Source organism: Aquarana catesbeiana, linkage group LG05 (assembly GCF_042186555.1).
Source record: "Aquarana catesbeiana isolate 2022-GZ linkage group LG05, ASM4218655v1, whole genome shotgun sequence".
NCBI classification, from domain to species: domain Eukaryota; kingdom Metazoa; phylum Chordata; class Amphibia; order Anura; family Ranidae; genus Aquarana; species Aquarana catesbeiana.
In genome coordinates this window covers 389,003,634-389,022,549 of record NC_133328.1, presented here as the reverse complement: position 1 = coordinate 389,022,549, position 18,916 = coordinate 389,003,634, and the positions used below count along the sequence as shown (strand labels likewise).

General features: G+C 36.0%; 1 protein-coding gene across 2 annotated transcripts; it reads left to right on the top strand.

The window, feature by feature from the left end:
- The first annotated feature begins 949 nt into the window (after positions 1 to 949).
- On the top strand, positions 950 to 18,500 carry GCM2 (glial cells missing transcription factor 2). 2 transcript variants are annotated; one of them, XM_073631053.1, is made up of 6 exons: positions 950 to 1,045; positions 1,220 to 1,347; positions 12,373 to 12,625; positions 13,746 to 13,858; positions 14,667 to 14,792; positions 17,148 to 18,500. In XM_073631053.1, exons 2-6 carry the CDS (start codon positions 1,243 to 1,245, stop codon positions 18,006 to 18,008), a joined length of 1,458 nt encoding a protein of 485 aa, XP_073487154.1. In that variant the 5' UTR covers positions 950 to 1,045; positions 1,220 to 1,242; the 3' UTR covers positions 18,009 to 18,500. The 2 variants fall into 2 exon arrangements, with proteins under 2 accessions (XP_073487154.1, XP_073487153.1); XM_073631052.1 differs by having other exon boundaries at positions 950 to 1,047; positions 1,223 to 1,347.
- Positions 18,501 to 18,916: the final 416 nt, after the last annotated feature.

Genomic DNA, 18,916 nt, shown 5'->3' with positions numbered 1-18,916 from the left:
AGATTGGCAGCACTGGTGGACATAGATTGGCAGCATTGGTGGGGGACTGTTGGGGCTGCACTGATAATCAGGTCACTGATGATCAGTACCCTAATCAGTGCAGATGTCCCGTGTGGATTTGCCAGTTTTCGGCTCTCCTCTCCTCACGCTTTGTTAGCGTGAGGGGAGGATTGCCGATAACTGGCAAATCCTGTTTACATCCACGATCAGCTGTGACTGGACACAGCTGATCACGTGGTAAAGAGCTGCCGCGATTGGCCCTTTTCCCTCCGATTTATAATCAGCTGCATACAAAGGACGCAACAATCACAGATCACTGTTGATGCACACCACAGGGGGTACACAGGCAGCATGAGCACGGGAGGACATCACATGATGGCTTCCCGGCAAAGTGGGGCCGCGCTGTAGCTGTCATTCTGCTATAGCATGGCCACAAAGGGGTTAATTGAGAAGTTAGAAGCTGATTGGCTACCATGCACAGCGGCACCAGATTTTGCACTCTCCAGTTTTAGTAAATCAACCCCAAAGTGGCTGCAGAAAGGATGAAGAAGATCAGCAGCACTGAGAAGTGACAAAAGGATGAAAGAAAGTAATAAAAAGTGACACTTCTTTATGATTTATTGTGCTTTGGAAATCTAGGTGTCATTCACTTGTACATCTGCTGCTGCCCTGACTTCAGGTGCAGAACCTAACCTTTGATGTGGCAGCTATCTGGCACCCATCTCTCTCTTTTTGTCATCTGTGTATAAAATCTGCTTACACTTGTCACCTGGATGTTTTTTTTCTTTTGCCTCTAAATGAATAGAAATCTCTGATGTGTCTCCTTCCTTCTCTTCCCCTTGTATTGTTAGTTCTGTGTAGTAGGAGGGGTCAGTCTGGGATCAGTACTAGAAAGTCTTGCACAACTGACAGCAGGTAATGATGAGACCTGCCTCTCTCATCTGCATAAAGCAAGAGGAGGAGAAATAAAAGGCTGTCCAGGAGTCTACCTGTACCTGACACTTATAAGGGACACTGGGCTCATCAGTCACTGGCAGCTGGCTCCAGGTATGTCACCATTTATCACTAATGTCATATATATATTATCCATGCATCATTCATTGTCTTATGTGCTTACAATGATAAGGAATCTTCTGTGTATTCAGAACAGTTTGTGCAGTATTTTTATAAGTGGTTCCCATTATAGCTCGTTAATAGAATCTCTTCCTTTTTTTTTGAACAGGGTACTGCAAACTGGAGACGATGACTATGTCCAAGATCTCCGGTGACATGTATAATGACTCTGACTGCATCTGTTCCTATGGGATGAAACTCTCCTGGGACATCAATGACCCCAAACTCCCGCAGGTGGGTACAGCTGTGTCAGGTCTGCAGTATGCGATCACCTGCGCCTCTGCCATGTACTAAAACAACACAAGCGAGCTGGGAACTCTACCTGAGAAAGTTCAAAGAGTCAGACTCTCTAAACAGAGTTCTTTTAGGCTCAACCGAGCCTAGCAAATACTTTCACACTGCATGCACCGTCTATATACCGACTTTACTACAGAGAGACAGAACTTCTCCACATTCATATATCAAATCACTTGTATGTCATGGAATTTCATACACTGATCTGTTGGTTAAACATACTTCTGAAAAAATGCATCCTTCAATAACTATACAGGCTATACATAACCTATACGCCCTAATATATATATATATATATATATATATATATATATATATATATATATATATATATATATATATATATATATATATATATATATATATATATATATGTATATTAATAAAGCAGAGATCGGTGCGTGTGTGCAGTTTTTTTTTTTACTTATATATGTCGTTTTTTGTACTTTAGTAATTTATAAATGTATGTGTGTGTAGTTTTTTACTTTTTTTAAGTCGTTTTTTTGTACTTTAGTAATTTATGTATGTATGCATGTGTGTTTTTTTTTTTTTTTACTTATATCTGTAGTTTTTATACTTTAGTAATTTATATATGTATGTGTGCATGTGTGTGTGCATTTTTTTTACTTATATATCTAGTTTTTGTATTTTAGTCATTTATGTATGCATGTGTGTGTAGTAGTTTATTACGTATGTAGTTATGTTCTGTAACATGCAGTTCTATCTATCTATCTATCTATCTATCTATCTATCTATCTATCTATCTATCTATCTATCTATCTATCTATCTATCTATCTATCTATCTATCTATCTATCTATCTATCTATCGAGATAGATAGATAGACAGACAGACAGACAGACAGGTAGATTACACTAAAGTAGTAGAGCGCTTCACTTTGCATACTGGAAGTTCACTTGGCTTTGTAAAGTTGTGTTCACCGTGTGCAAGAAAAATTAAAAACTGTTTTTTTGTACTCTTGCATGTGATTGGATGATTGCAATGAACACAGATTCACCATATTTTAGCTAGCAGACCACTCACTTTTCCAAAGTAAAAATACACCTTGCAAAATTAGCATTTTATATTCCTTTTTTTAGTAACTCAACCCCATCTTCACTTTAGACAGCCAAACAGGTCCAGGTTGAGTTTATCCTCTTACACTTATACTAAGTTAAAAAAAGGAAATTATGTGTTTATTTGTTGTTGTTTTTTGTTTGTTTTTTTGCTACATAAACATCAGCATCATATATTTTAGATGGGAAACGGTATGTATAATTAAAATGTATATAAATAGATGTAATTTAATTTTAGTATAATAAGAACGTGTAAAAACGATTTTTTTTAAATCAAGATAGGTAAGAAAAAGAACACAGGAGCTCCATTGGTTTCTACAGTATCCGGTATTATGAGAGTAAAAAGTACAGAAGAGGGTATATAAATAACATATAGCTAAGGGGCTAATGCCATAACGCAGTGGAGAAAACCAACAATGATTTGCATGATATAACCTACAACAACTCATACGATCTGATTAGATTCATTCCGCTTGTGATGAGTCCGACCTGGAATAATATTTGGTGAATAAGCTAGCAGTATTAAAAGCATCAGTAAAAACAAGTTACATAATAGCCCATATATTTGTAATTGATACAAACTGTGCAGAAGACTGCCGTCTAGATAAAGTACATAGAAGTCTAGATAAAGTACATAAATGTGATACATTTAAATCTGAATATTAAATCTCAGCATCTCAATATGTTTAGTCATAGTAAGTGCTTTTTAATAAAATAACGTGTATAAAACATATATAAGCACATAGCCTAATATAATATCATAGAATATCATAGACTATAATATAATGCAGGGGTGTGGTTATTCAGTTTATATTTATCATAAATACAATCAGTAATAACATAATTGTTACTAAACTACACACACATACATATATAAATTACTATAAATATATAAATTACTAAAGTATAAAAACTACACATATAAGTTAAAAACACACACACACATGCACACATACATAAATGACTAAAGTACAAAAAAACTATACATAATATATAATAAATATATAAATGTCTGGCCATACAAATCAAACGATTATTTATTGGCCAGGTTTAGGACATTAAAAAATGGGGCTATTGAAGCTCACCTATTAAATCAGATCCACTAAAAGAGAGTGTGTAAAGGAAACAGAATGGGATGACAGCGATCCAGTGACTGGAGTGATGGAGAACACAGCAGAGCCCCTGGCAATGGCACACAGACATTACTATTCTCTGTGGGATCGCCTTGTCTGCTGCTAATACAATTCACATGTTGAAGTTATCTCTTTAAGATGATGGAGCTGACATCCTACAACATCTGCTCTAAAAAAAAAAAAAAAAAAAAAGAAAACTAGCTAAATGAATCTTTTCTAAGGGCCTTATTCACTAAAATTGTAACTTATTCGATATGAGTGAAATCTAGATGCCTCTAGCAGAAATGTAAGCTGTTTGCTATGAGATAATTTTACTTAATGATGTTCACGTTGCAGACTGAACGTTAGTAAATAAGGTAAAGCTGTGTCCCCTTTAAATTTCCAAATCTCCAAATTGATTTACTAAAGAAAGCGAGGCTGATCACTTAGCACAGTGGATGCTAGCAAAAGAGAAGAACATGTGTTCACTTGTAATACCCAATCAGATCCTATGATTAAATTATTATAAAATATGATTTTTTTGGCTTGCATATGGCAAGCCAAAAAAAAAAAAATCATATTTTATAATAATTTAATCATGTGAACATGTTCTCCTCTTTTGCTAGCATTCATTTTGCTAAGTTATCAGCCTCTCTTTCTTTAGTAAATCAATCTGAATTTTTAACCAGAGCTTAGGTGTTGATTTACTAAAACTGGAGAGCGCAAAATTTGGTGCAAATGTGTATGGTAGCCAAACAGCTTCTAACCTTGGCTTGTTCAATTAGGCTTTGACAGAAAAAAAAGGAAGTTGATTGGCTTGTATGCTGTGCTGCAGATTTTGCACTCTTCAGCTTTAGTAAATGAACCCCTTAGTTTTATTCTACAATTACTGTATCATATTTGCACTAATAGAGGAGTAAGGAATAGTACACAGCCCTCCTTTATTTACTAACCTCTGGGGGTAGTTTCTGCTCCTTTAGTTCATCATGTGCAGAGGTAGATAGCTGAAATATTCCAACCACATAAGAAGGGGTTGATTTACTAAAACTGGAGAGTGCAAAATGTGGTGCAGTTGTGCATAGTAACCAATCGGCTTCCAGGTGTTTTTGTCCAAGCTTACTTGAACAAACTGAAGTTAAAAGCTGATTGGCTAACCATGCACAGCTGCACCAGATTTTCCACTCTCTAGTTTTAGTAAATCAACCCTAGATTATATTTTTTCTTAAATATAGGGATGGCTGGCCATTAGATAATGCTACTATTGCGAATCTATTCCTTCTTTTATAAATCAACTTCACAGCACAATTACCTCCATATGTGACAGATATGTGTGGCATAAAACGCTAAGCTCAAACATTAAACTCAAAATATGCCTCTTAACGTCCTAATGTGCATGGACACATAGAAGAACATTGAGCTGCTTCTACAGGCAGAACTCAAAACTCCTGGGAAGCAACCTTTTTTAAGCCAGTGTGCATGGAGCCTTATGTGTGCAGGAGCTGGCTTAATTAAAAAAAAGTAGTAATGACACCAGGTTGACCAACTGGAGAGTGCAAAATCTGGTGCAGCTGTACATGGTAGCCAATCAGCTTCTGACTTTAGCTTGTTCAATGAAGCTTTGACAATTAAACTTGGAAACAGATTGGTTGCAGAACTGCACCAGATTTTGCGCTCTCCAATTTTAGTAAATCGACCCCAAGGTCTTCAATGATATCTAAGTCACTAATACAAACACCTAAGCAGATTTGAAAAGTTAGAGTAGAGTCCTAAATGACTACAACTAAAGCATGAGTCAGAGTGACAGCCAGGCAATCTGCATTTTCAGAAGGAAATACCAGAAATTGCAGCCCCTTTGTTTCTCCCATGTCAGGTTTGTTTGTTAGATGATTCAGTTAAAAGAACTAATTACTAATGTGATTAATCTCTAAAATGTTTGCGGTTACCTATGTACTGTTCGCTTGTTCATCATAAATCAGAATCATTGTAGATTGTCGGACGATCAGACTTTATTGTATCAAATATGGACATAAAACGGCCGATAATGAATAATAGTGGAGATTCTGACACTCATCTCTAGTGGCCTTGCTCCATTTCTCACCATTGTGATGAGTTATTTTAATAATTTCCCCTAAATTAATAATGTTTTGTCCTTTGCCATCAAATATCTGTTATCTTGATGATGACCCCGACAATGACACTGACCTGTCATAGAACATTCATCACCTACCTCTCTCAGCTTCCCAAACCTGTTCTACACTGATTTCATAAACACATTTCTCTTCGGTTCAATTAAAGGGAACTATTTAGAAGAAGAAGAATATTACCAAAATGCCATTACTGGCATAGGGTGCATGTAGAAATAAAGGATGGCATTCATAATATAGAATGGGGAGATCTTATGCATAAAGGTGTAATGACAGAGAAATAATAAAAGAGAAATGCTGGAGCAATTGGGGCTGTAATAGGAAAACAGACTGTACAAGGCTGTATAAAATATAGATATTGTACTGTGAACTGTGGGGGTCACATATTGCTACCTGTGCTACCAATGCTAAAAACGTAATAAATTATTAATATAATAATAGTAATAATAATAATAATTATTATTATTATTAATAATACTACTATTACTACTGCTATCAATAATCAGTAATAAGAACACAATTATTATTATTTTTATTATTATTAATTGTGTCTTTACACATTTGATGGTGATCACATGCAATGAAAACATAATGATAATATGAATAGTAATTATAAGAAAAATAATAAGACAAGCAAATATGATGATGATGATGATGATGATTAATAATAATAATAATAATAATAATAATAATCATCATCATCATAATATTAATTGTGTATTTACACATTTGATGGTGACCACTATGCAGCAATCACATAATGATAAAATAAATAGTAAATATAAGAAAAATAAGAAGAAGAACACATTATTAATAATATTATTATTGTTAATAATAATAATTTAGTCTTCATACATTTGATGGTGTTCACCATAAAACTCTAACCTCATGTGATAATACTAATGGTAATAATAATAGCAATAAAAGGGACAATTATTATTATTATTATTATTAATAACAATAATATTGTTATAATTATTAATAATTGTGTCTTCACACATTTGATGATGTTCACCATACAAATCTAACCTCATGTGATAATAATAATGGTAATATTAATAGCAATAACAGGAACAATTATTATTATTATTATTGTTATAATTATTCATAATTGTGTCTTTACACATTTGATGGTGTTCAACATACAACTCTAACCTCATGATAATAATAATGGTAATATTAATAGCAATAAGAAGAACAATTAGTATTATTATTGCTACAATAATTAATAATAATTGTGTCTTTACACATTTGATGGTGTTTACCACGCAACTCTAACCTCATGATAATAATAATGATAAAAATAATAGCAATAAGAAGAACAATTATTATTATTGTTACAATTAATAATAATTGCGTATTTACACATTGGATGGTGAATAACATGTGCAAGATGAGGACACACACATTTTATAATATTCAGCAGGGTACAATTAGTACAGCCTCCTTACTTACCACTTAACCTTAACCCTAAGTGGACTGTCCCTATTTAAACCTAATAAATAAACACAGCCTATTTAAAGAGAAAAAAAAACTGATACATGATATAGTGCAGTGCCATATTAGTAACCAATCATAAATGATTGTTTTATCTGCTTTGAAATTCAAAGGACGATCTGAGTAATTTGCTATGACTGTACATCACTAGTTTTATTGACATTGGTGGTTATTTACGAAAGGCAAATCCACTTTGCACTACAAGTGCAAAGTGCACTTGAAATTGCACTGAAAGTGTTCTTGGAAGTGCAGTCCCTGTAAATCTGAGGGGTAGACCTCAATAGGGGGAAGCTCTGTTGATTTTATCATCCAATCATGTGCAAGCTAAAATGCTGTTTTTTATTTTCCTTGCATGTCCCCCTCCGATCTACAGCGACTGCACTTCCAAGTGCACTGAAAGTGCAATTTCAAGTGCCCTTTGCACTTCTAGTGCAAAGTGGATTTGCCTTTAGTAAATAACCCCCATTATCTCAATGAATACATTATCTGACAGAGTATTTAGGTTAGACTAGTAATTGTTAAAGCAAAAGGAATTGGATGACAAGAAAATAATTTACACAGCCCACAGCACTGAGTAGCAGTGTGTTTGCTACATGTTAATCCATTCTGCACACAGAAGCATTAGCAAACATCCTAATCACAGATTACAATAGGGAATGTGTCATCACTTTACTGGAGTGTTTTATCTGTAATGACTATGAAGGTGTAGGACTAGAACACACACTTGCACAGTCTCTAATAGACTGCAACAGAAGCAGTAATAAACCCAAAAGCAAACATTTAATTGCAGCTTACCAATTTGTGATGGCTGCATTAGTATTCTTTTTTTTAGGCATTCTTTCTTCTATTTTCATCTGGTGATGGAGTCAGTAAATCTGTTGTTTTTCAAAAGAAGCTCTCTTGTAGTTACAGGGATGAGACAAACTATTTAACACCAGCAGGGGTTTTTACAATGATCAGCTTTTATTTTTTATTTATATAAAACCTTTATCCAAAAAAGAAAGTAAAAAAATGCTGTAACTTTTTATAAAGTGTTAGCTGGAGTTTGACTTCAATTTGTTACACTCCCCCCCCCCCCTACTGACAATGCTGCTGTCCAAATGTGCCCCCTGTGCTCATGCATGCAGAGTGGAAGCACTCTAATACAGGAAATGTGTTACTGGCCATATGACCAGGTGAAAACAGAGGGGAAAAGGACTAAAAAAAACCCCCAAAAAACCCAAAAACGAATGCAGCCACCACATTTAATGATTGGTAAGCTGCAATATCTTGATTTTTTTGCTTTGGGTACTTTAATTCATGGCACTGCTTTAACACACTCGTCAGACTGTTAAACGTTTATTACTATTAATTGAAAAAAAAAAGATATCCTTTTTATTTGATGACAAATAGAACAAAGTATATTTAAGTTATAGATGAGTTTTGTAACCATTTTTTTTCTTTAACAAGGCTACAGTCTGTAGCTGTATGTATATTTCCCATTGTATCCTAATGTATTTTAGTGAATCTTTCCTGGATTAGGTAACTGATACTTATCAACCATTCTACACTTATATGATTATTATAACAATTTAAAGGACTGTTAAAGAATCAGTTTGTCTGTTTCCCTATTTGATTCTAAGTTTGATTTACTAAAGGAGTTGAGAATTTTCACTCCCAAATTGTGTGAATATTCATTTCAATTATCCAATCAAATGGAAAGCAAATTCCATGTAAAATGTAATACCCAATTAGGTTCAGATAAAGTAATTAAAGAGGAATTAGCTTCTTATGTGGTTGGAAAATTTTTAATTAATATACTCTTTTATGAATAAAGATCCTCTTGTAGTAAATCCTTCTGTCTCACGCATCCATACTGCGGCATGTTGGCTCGGCTGCGTGAATCGTGGTAGCTGTACGTCGGGTTGTACACGGCGATCTGTGGACACGCGCGTGCCGATTGGCCAGTGGGGGAGCCAATGTCCAGCACGATCGTTCCCCGCAGTGACAGAACGGGGATCTGCCATAGTAAACAAGGCAGATCTCCATTCTGACAGGGTATCAGACAGTTCCTTTGTCTTTCTGCTATGCAAGAAGATGAATCTGTGTGCTGTCCCAGGCAGCCCATCCCCCGACACAGTTAGAAACACATTGAGGGAACACAGTTAACCCCTTGATCACCCCAGATGTTAACCCCTTCCCTGCCAGGGCCATTAGTACAATGTCAGTGCATATTTTTAGCATTACTGCAATAATGTCACTGGTTCCCAAAAAAAGTGTAAAAAATGTCAGTTAGGTGTCCGATCTGTCTGCCGCAATGTCGCAGTCCTGCTAAAAATCGCTGATCACCGCCATTGCAAGTAAAAAAAAATAAAAATGTCATAAATCTGTTCCATATTTTGTAGATGATATAACTTTTGTGCACACCAATCAATAAACACTTTTTGGGATTTTTTTTACCACAAATATGTAGCAGAATACATATTGGCCTAAATTGATGAAGAAATTAGATTTTTAAATTTTTTTATTGGGTGTGTTTTATAGCAGAAAATTTTAAAAAATTGTGTTTTTTTTTTCAAATTTGTCGGTCTTTTTATGTTTAAAAAAAAAAAAAAATAAATAAAAAATAAAAACCGCAGAGGTGATCAAATACCACCAAAAGAAGGCTCTATTTGTGGGAAAAAAAGGATATCAATTTTTTTTGGGTACAGCGTCGCATGATCGTGCAATTGTCAGATAAAGTAACACAGTACCGTATTGCAAAAAATGGCCTGGTCATTAAGGAGCAAATCTCCCAGGGCTGAAGTGGTTAAGTTATTATTGGGTAAATTAATAGAGTATTTTCTCAATAGAGTCTTTTATGTAAAGTTTTTGTTTCATTGAGTTGATTCATTTTTTTTTATCTTTAACAATTTAAGAAATTTTACTTGTAATTGTAATTTTCTTTCAGGAACAAATCAATATTATTTTGATCCATTGTCACAGGGCCCTTTAACTGCATGGGGCCTATAGGCCGGTGCCCCCTCTGCCAATTTGGTAATCCGGCATTTCAAAGTATATATTCGCATAGCTTAGAAAATAAGCTGAAACTTTGTTCACTTTGAAAACCCAATTACGTATGAGATCAATGAAAAAAAAAATTGGGGTGGGTTTCTACTTGCAAATGGTCAAATAATTGAAGTCAACACACCTCATCCACTAAGTTATGTGAACATTCACTTTACAATGGACATAAACATGCTCTATTCCTTTGGTATGTCCGTGAAAGTTTTTGCCCTTCTGACACCCCCTCTACTATTTTTTTTTTTTTTTTTACATTTGATCAGAGTTTTTTGTTAGGTCTTGTAGTGGGTATATCAGTGGAGATTGGGAATTGAAAATATTGTTATTGTGTTGTTGCCTTGACTGACGCCTTGTTGTAACCAACAACACCACTGTCTATACCTTATGTAGTTGTCATTCTTGAGTTAAATGCAGAGCTTGTGAATCCTACATGGTGTAGGGCCTTGCTAAAGTAGTCTTCAAAATCAGTGATATATTAAAAAGTTGCTGTATACAAAATAAGTCATCAAGACATTCCCCTAAAGTGATTGTAAAGGCAGTATGTTTTTTATCTTAATGTATTCTATGCATTAAGATAAAAAACCTTCTGTGTGCAGCAGCCCCCCCCCCCCTCCCCAGTCCCCCTAATACTTACCTGAGCCCCATCTAGATCCAGTGATGTTGTAGGAATGTCTCGGCTGCCCGGAACTCCCCTCCTCATCGGCTGAGACAACAGCGTGGCGCCATTGGCTCCCGCTGCTGTCAATCAAAGTCAGTCAGTTAATGAAAATAGAAAGAATATGGGGCCGCGGCTCTGTGTCTGAAAGGACACAGGGAGCTGTGGCTCGCCTCGGCTCGGGTGCCCCCATAGCAAGCTGCTTGCTGTGGGGGCACTTAACTGGAGGGAGGGGCCAGGAGCATGGAAGAGGAGGATCCGGGCAGCTCTGTGCAAATCCACTGCACAGAGCAGGTAAGTATAACATGTTGAGACTTTACAATCACTTTAAGAACTGACAAACAGAAATAACTAAGGGGGTGTGGATGATTAAAGGCACAAAAGACACAGATAGTGACTATTAAATTGCATTTACTGCCAATTTATTTATTTTTTCTAAAGTAGGGATTGGTTAGAACCCCTATTAGTTTATTTTTGATGATTGTGTACACATTGACCATTGTCAACCATTGGACAAAAAGTGATGAAAAGTCCAAAATGTTATGTTTGACAATGGAACAGAAGGTGAATGGAAATCTTCTACTAGTGACATCTGTTCCAGTGAACAGTGTCAAGGAGAGGATTCTCACTTACCTCCTGCTGTGTCTATGGGACAGGAAGCGAAGGAAAATTCCCCCAATTGGACACAGACAGCAAAAATTTAACGCTTCCCTAATATATCCAAAACAAAAAAGTTTTGGCTACAAATGCACTTTAGCCACACAACCCATACAAGTAATAAATATTAATGGACTAGCAGGTAAACCTGGTACATCGGTTTCCTTGTCCGGAGAACCTTTAGTGAATTATTCCATATCCTAGTGTATTTATTTGGGTATATTAAAAGTGTTTAAACTAAATCATATGGTTTGTCCAATGTGCTCATCAAAAAGATATTTATATAAATATTATTTTCTATGGAAACTGAGAAAATTCAAGATACTGTAGTGCGAACAGCATATAGAAAGTGATAGAAAACAGTTACATTATTGAGTGCAAATATATAAAAATCATCCGTAAAACAACATCTCACCTGTTCATATGATAAAAATTCATATTGGTGCAGTGTGGGGAAACAAAGCTCATAAATCAGAAGTCGTTTTTTGTGTCTTATAATGTTATATACAAACTAAATATTCTTATTATGCAATGATTTAAATTAAATCTGAATATATATAGATGTATTGTAATAATTAGGGTGCTCTACTATAGCAATGTTATCATATTGGGATAAGGGACAATATAGTATAGCTCCTTTGGAAGCCTTCAAATGCACCTGCTATATACCCTGTATGTACAGTTGTACAGTTATGTTCCATGTAGGTTATGAATGTGACCTACTTCTTTTATCATTTTTTGACAATGAACAGTCAATGAAAATAGTTAATTTTTATGTGACAGGATCTGAAGCAGTTTGACAGTTTCCAGGAGTGGACAGATGGCTATGTTCGATATATATACCTCGGGGAGGATAAAAATGCTCAGCGTCATCTCAGTGGATGGGCCATGAGAAATACTAACAACCACAATTGTCAGATCTTGAAGAAGTCTTGCCTGGGTGTGGTGGTGTGTAGCCGAAAATGTACATTGGCTGACGGTAGCAAGCTACAGCTCAGGCCAGCAATTTGTGACAAGGCACGACAGAAACAACAAAGTAAGTGGGAGCCCAATTAAGTCTGCCAACAGATATCTATCTATCTATCTATCTATCTATCTATCTATCTATCTATCTATCTATCTATCTATCTATCTATCTATCTACCTATCTTATGTAAATCCAAACTTCAAACAAATTTTGCATATAACATTTTAAAAATCATTATTTAAGCTTCAAAAGCCAACATGTGTCAAACAAATACCAAAGACAGATTTTACGTTTTCTGTTAAAGGTGTTTGGATATGTTTCAGGATCGATCTCATAAATCCTGGTCACTCATTATAATCAAAATATACATAACATCTCTTACATTAGTTGGCTGTATATGGTAAACCAGGGTTTCTCAACCAGGGTTTCATGGAACCTTAGGGTTCCTCCAGAGTTTGCTAGGGGTTCCTTGAGCAATGAGCAATTTCTGCCTCTGAGTTAAGTTCCCACTGACACCAATAACCTTTTTAGCTATCAGTAAGGGGTAAATCTTTCCAATGACCACAAGTATAAGGGCCATTCTTCTCATTGACCATCACACAAATGTATCATAGGTTGTAGATATAGTATATTTTAGCAGGGGTTCCCTGAGACTGGAGTGTTATTTCAAGGATTCCTCTGTGTTAAAAATGTTGAGAAAGGCTGTAGAAGACAGTCAGATGTTACCAACAGATGTAGCCATCAAATGTTTGTACAAGCACCTAAACATGTACACTTGTATCCTATGAGGACACATTTCTCAAGGTTGGCACCCTCAGTACTAATTTTCACTCGGAGGAGTAGAAGTAATTCAACCTAATTTAAAACATTTTCCATTAGGCATGAGATTGCTGGAGACTGTAAGAACCGCTAGATAATTATCTTGGATATTATAAACTGACTTTATGTGGCAGTACATTTCAAGTAAAATAAAACTAACAAAACCAAGGAAAGAATAACTGGATTCAAAACAGAAAACAGAACTGAAAATTGTAATAAACAAAGATGTTTGTTATAATGGTGCCTAACCAGGTCTAGGCTTGTGTGGCTTTCTAAAAAAAAAAAACATGTCTGGCTACCTTTAGCTGTCTCTACATGCTCATGCAAGAACATTTTCTTAATTTCATTTCATTAATTTTTTACATTGCAGAAAAGGTGTGTACTAACTGCAATTCAACTTTGGAGGTGATCCCTTGCCGAGGTCACAGTGGTTATCCAGTCACTAACTTCTGGCGTCTTGATGGAAAAGCCATATTCTTTCAGGTACTTATGTAATGATGTGTAGGAGGTCAGGTGTAGCAGGGGTAGTATCTGCTATCAAGGCCAGTAGCTCCAAGGGTCATAGCTCTGTACCTGACCCCTTGTTTTTTTCCCTTATTGCACCAATAGAAGCATCATTATAGTGTGTCTATTACACATTATATTACAAATAGCGTAAATACACATACTTGTATATATGGTATGTTTTAATGAAAAGTAGTAAAGTTTGGATATATATTTTAAATGGGGGACCAAAGTTGAATCACTGTTATGTTGATCTGTTGCTAAGGGGGGTTATTTACTAAAATGGAGAGTGTAAAATCTGGTGCAACTCTTCATAGAAACCAGTCAGCTTCCGGGTTTTATTGTCAAAGCTTAATTGAAAAAGTTGAAATTAGAAGCTGATTGGCTGCACCAGATTCTGAGTGCATCAGTTTTAGTAAACCTCCCCCAATGTTTTCTTTCTGTGATAGTGAACTAAGCCCCGCCCCCCATAAAAAAGCTAATGTTCAATAAATTATCTATGTAGCCTGTAGCAACAGAGTATTGTTGTGGGAGAAACACTTCTATTTTTATTCTGACAGTTAGAAAAGTGAGTTTTCCATGGCATCTTTAACATCAAGAAGAAGTTACCTGTTGATAATGTTAGTTATAACAGAACACACAAGAATGCAGTAGAACATATCTTTAAAAAACAAGTCAAAAAGCCAATCAGTCAAGCAAGGCATACCAAGCATTGGGTATACTAGTGATACCAATAATCTTTTAAGATTCTTTCTAAAGATATCACTATTGTTTTATTCATTCTTAGGCAAAGGGAAATCATGATCACCCTAGACCAGAAAGTAAAACAGAGACCGAAGCTCGAAGAAGTGCTGTGAAAAGACAGATGTCATCCTCCCACTTGTCCCAGAAAAAGAAGCTTCTGGAATCTGACGTGAGAATTGACAACCATCTCTGTGCTGTAATGTACATGAACTGCCCCAGAATGGTGGAACCTTAGCTTAGCTTTTCAATAATCATGATGATACTGGAGATAATATTAATCATGAAGACAATTATTAACTAATACCACTAAGAAACTCTAATGAACATCTGATTACCATTTGACATCTGGGTATTTTCCATTATTATGAACCTCATTATAGAATTTTAAAGAATTAAAGATTAAAAGTGCTTGGTGGTTGAGCAAAAAAGGATAATTTTTGAACAATAAATAGAAAAATAGAAGACAAATAAACATAAAATCCTCTTGAATTATACAAAATAAACAGCTTAGTACATGCCTTCCAACTCTCCTGTCCTAAAATATATTAATATCACGCACCCATTTTGGTATATGAAAATAAGAAATATGAATGTAAAACATATCTGAAGCCCTCCATTGCCACCATCTGATGCTGTTCAGAATAACCACTTACATATATTTATGGTTCAGGTTAACCTAGTACTATGGGCTGTGGATGCTGAAATAAAGAATTGCTTATAATATTGCCTACATTCTTTAATACTATGGTCCACCTTCTCGAAGTTCCTGTGTTTCTCATATCCAGCACCAGTCCCAACTGCCTAGATATGAGGTTAAAGGAGTTTCTTAAAGCATAACCGTATGACACTCTGGTGTTTTTTTGGCCTGCATACAGTCCTCTTCCTCCTTCCTTGCAATCTTTGCAGTTATTGGCCTGGTCAAGAATTAATTAAACCCTTTCCTGATTAAGACATGAAGGCTGCCTTGGTTACTTCTCAGTCTTCAAATGCTAGTTTCCTGGTTGTAACTTTTACCCTTTTGCTTCAATACAATGAAGTTTATTTACAAAAGGAGTTAAAGTAATTGTAAAGTCTCGTTTTTTTTTTTTTTTTTAAATAACAAACATGTTATACTTACCTCCTCTGTGCAGTTGGTTTTGCACAGAGCAGCCCAGGTCCTCCTCTTCTTGGGTCCCTCTTCGCTGCCCCTGGCTCCTCCTTCCTGTCGAGTACCCCCACAGAAAGCAGCTTGCTATGGGGGCACTCGAGCCGAGTCACAACTCTGTTTGTCCATTCAGACACGGAGCCAAGACCCGGCCCCTCTCTCCCCTGATTGGCTAAGTGACTTTGATTCACAGCCGCGGGAGCCCATGGTGCCGCTGCTGTGTCTCAGCCAATCAGGAGGAGAGTCCCAGATGGCTAAAGCACTCATGGACATCGCTGGAGAGAGATGGGGCTCAGGTGAGTAATTAGGGGGTGCTGGGGAGGCTGCTACACAAACAAGTTTTTTTTTATCTTAATGCATAGAATGCATTAAGATAAAAACCTTCTGCCTTTACAACTCCTTTAAATCTTCACTTCACTTCAAATTGGGTGAATATTTACAGCTATCATTACAGCTATCATGTGAAGCAAAATCCTATTCAATTTAAATACCCAATCGTGTGCAGATGCTTTTTACATGACTTGAGGATTGAATTGAATGTTCATGCAATTTTTATCGAAGCGTAGTTTAGTTTATCAGACCATTTGTGTCCCGTAACTGAAACAAGTTATGACGATTTTTGGTTTTACTCTGGAGAAATCTTGAGAAATTGGATAAGGCCACAGGACATTTTAAAATTCATAAAGCAATAACTAAATGCCAAAAGTTCTGTGATATTTTTGGAATTAGCTAGGTGTCACCCTTTGTAGACCTAATGTGGCCTCTGCTGGACTAGTGTTTTTTATATTTAATCCCTCCCACTGGTTCATTGTCACTGTTTCACAGTATCAGTGGGGTTGATTTACTAAAGGCAAATAGAATGTGCACTTTGCAAAGTACAGTTGCATTCTGCAAGAGCAGTTGCTTCAGAGCTTAGTAAATGAGCAGAAGTTCTGCTGATTTCCATCATCCAATCATTTACAAGCAGAAATGCTGTTTTTTTAAATTTTCCTTGTACGTGATTGGGTATTCTTTGCAAAGTACAGCGTTACTTAATTTACTAAGCTCTGGCGCAACTGCATATACAGAGTGCAACTGCAGTTTGCAAAGTGCACAGTCTATTTGACTTTAGTAAATCAACCCCAGTGTGTCTTAGATTGGGAAAAAAAATGCTGAACATTTTCCAATAAATATTTGTAGAAATATACGATGAATGGACATTGAGCATACAAAGCAATAAATCTCTCTTTCTCTCTCGCTCTCTCTCTCTCTATATATAATGTATTGTATATGCTAGGAAATATACTGTGATGTTTAAAAATAATAACGCATTTTATGTAAATATTTGATTTATTGTATTAAAATAATTTTTAACATGATTCTATTTGCTAATCATTTCAGGTGGGCAGATACAATGATAGTGGTGGACATTTCTCCAATATCCATCCTATATCTTGCTTAGATGGACCAGAGCGTTTCGGTCTTGTAGCAGAAGGAAGTTTTCCTCTCGCACCTCAACACTACCCCTCATTTCAGAACACAGACCCTTTTAAACCGAATTATGGCGCAGTAGGTTACCAAGGTGATTCTGTTTCCACATTTTCAAAATGCTCTGAGAGAATATACATGCCGAGAACACCATGTGGTTATGATTTCCATGGTTACATGACTCCCAATTCATACCCTCCATTATACAAGGAACCCATGGGAAGTCTGCCGGACAGTGATCGAGCTCCGTTAAATGGACCCCAGACCAATCTTGGCATGCTGAGCCCCCATGAAAGGAATTTTGATGGTACTGGTAAACATCACGGATGGAAGCAGATATTTTCCAAACCTGGATATGCTGACAGAAGTGACTATGGCCAGATTCAGACAAATGCTGGTCATTCTTACTACAATCCTGAATACCCATGTAGATATGCAAGATCACCATCTCCAACTTTACAGACTGTTATAACAACTACCACCAAAGTTTCCTATCAGGCCTACAAACCTCCAGTGGTGAAGTACACTGACAATGTGTGTGATGTCAAGGCTTTGCAAAACTATCCACATTTACAAGACAGCTTGCCAGAAGGGGTCTTTCCTGATGTGAAAGCCCAAGATGACTTGAGTGTAATCAAAACAGGATTGGGCTACCAAGAGCAGATTCCTACAAAATCTGAAAGACTCGACAACTTGGACTTTTACAAATATGGTCAGTGTATGAGTAATGGCTTCTCGGGACAACCCTATAGATATGATAATGGAGAATGTTGAAAAAGGAAAATATACAGTTTTAGCTTGTGTTTCAAGTTCAAAAGTTCCTGTAATTTAAGACACTGCATAACTGTATTAACTAGCTCAGAACAAAATGTTGTGATGTTACATTTTACGAGGTCCTCCCACAAAACATCCACATGTAGGGTCAATTCAAAAGTTAACAAGGTAGTCTAGGCAAACAAAAAAAAACATTTACAATAATGCATTCATTTAAAAATCATTTTATGTATATTAAAATATTGTTATTATGACTGCCTGAACTCTTTGTTATCTTCTCACAATCCCTTAAACAGCAAAAATTACATATAGGGAGGTCTACTTACAGCGGTCTATTGCATAGCATAATGCTGGTGATTTTTTTTTAGCTATGAGTAAGCACCAGTCAATGTGAAACGCGTTAGCGATTTTTCCTGTACTATCCACCTCTGATGTGACTGTATTTTGAATTTCATATCTTTTCGTTCAATAAAGATGCCCTTTTTTCATTAAGTGCGGCTGTTCAGGATCCTTTTCCTCTTCTACATACCAGTGCAGAGCCAGCACCTAAGAGGTTGAGTAGGGCGGGAGCATTCATTCAGGTGTGGTAGTCCTGGGAGCGGCATTTCCTTTTGCTGGTGATTTGATATTATCAGGCACCAGAGTCCAGAGGGTAATCTATACTCATCAGTGTGATAATGGCCATTCATTGACTAATCAGCAAGTAGGTTACACAGCTACTAAGTAAATATTGGTGTTAACCTGTAGAATATATAGTGTTTCAGAAGTGTGCTAACCACAAGACTGACTAAAGAGGATTAGAAATACTTTGAAAAATTAAACAGTTATCAAATATGTATTTCAATGATGTATTTAGCTGTTCGGTAGGTGTTCTGCTTTAAATCATTACATTACAAAGGACAAACAAT

What these genes read in the sequence shown, in the direction of transcription:
- GCM2 (XM_073631053.1), top strand. Translation starts at nt 1,243, where the DNA reads ATGACTATGTCCAAGATCTCCGGTGACATGTATAATGACTCTGACTGC. An exon ending in GAAAAGCCATATTCTTTCAG is followed by an intron (nt 13,859 to 14,666) that starts GTACTTATGTAA and finishes ATTCATTCTTAG; the next exon opens with GCAAAGGGAAATCATGATCA. An exon ending in AGAAGCTTCTGGAATCTGAC is followed by an intron (nt 14,793 to 17,147) that starts GTGAGAATTGAC and finishes TAATCATTTCAG; the next exon opens with GTGGGCAGATACAATGATAG.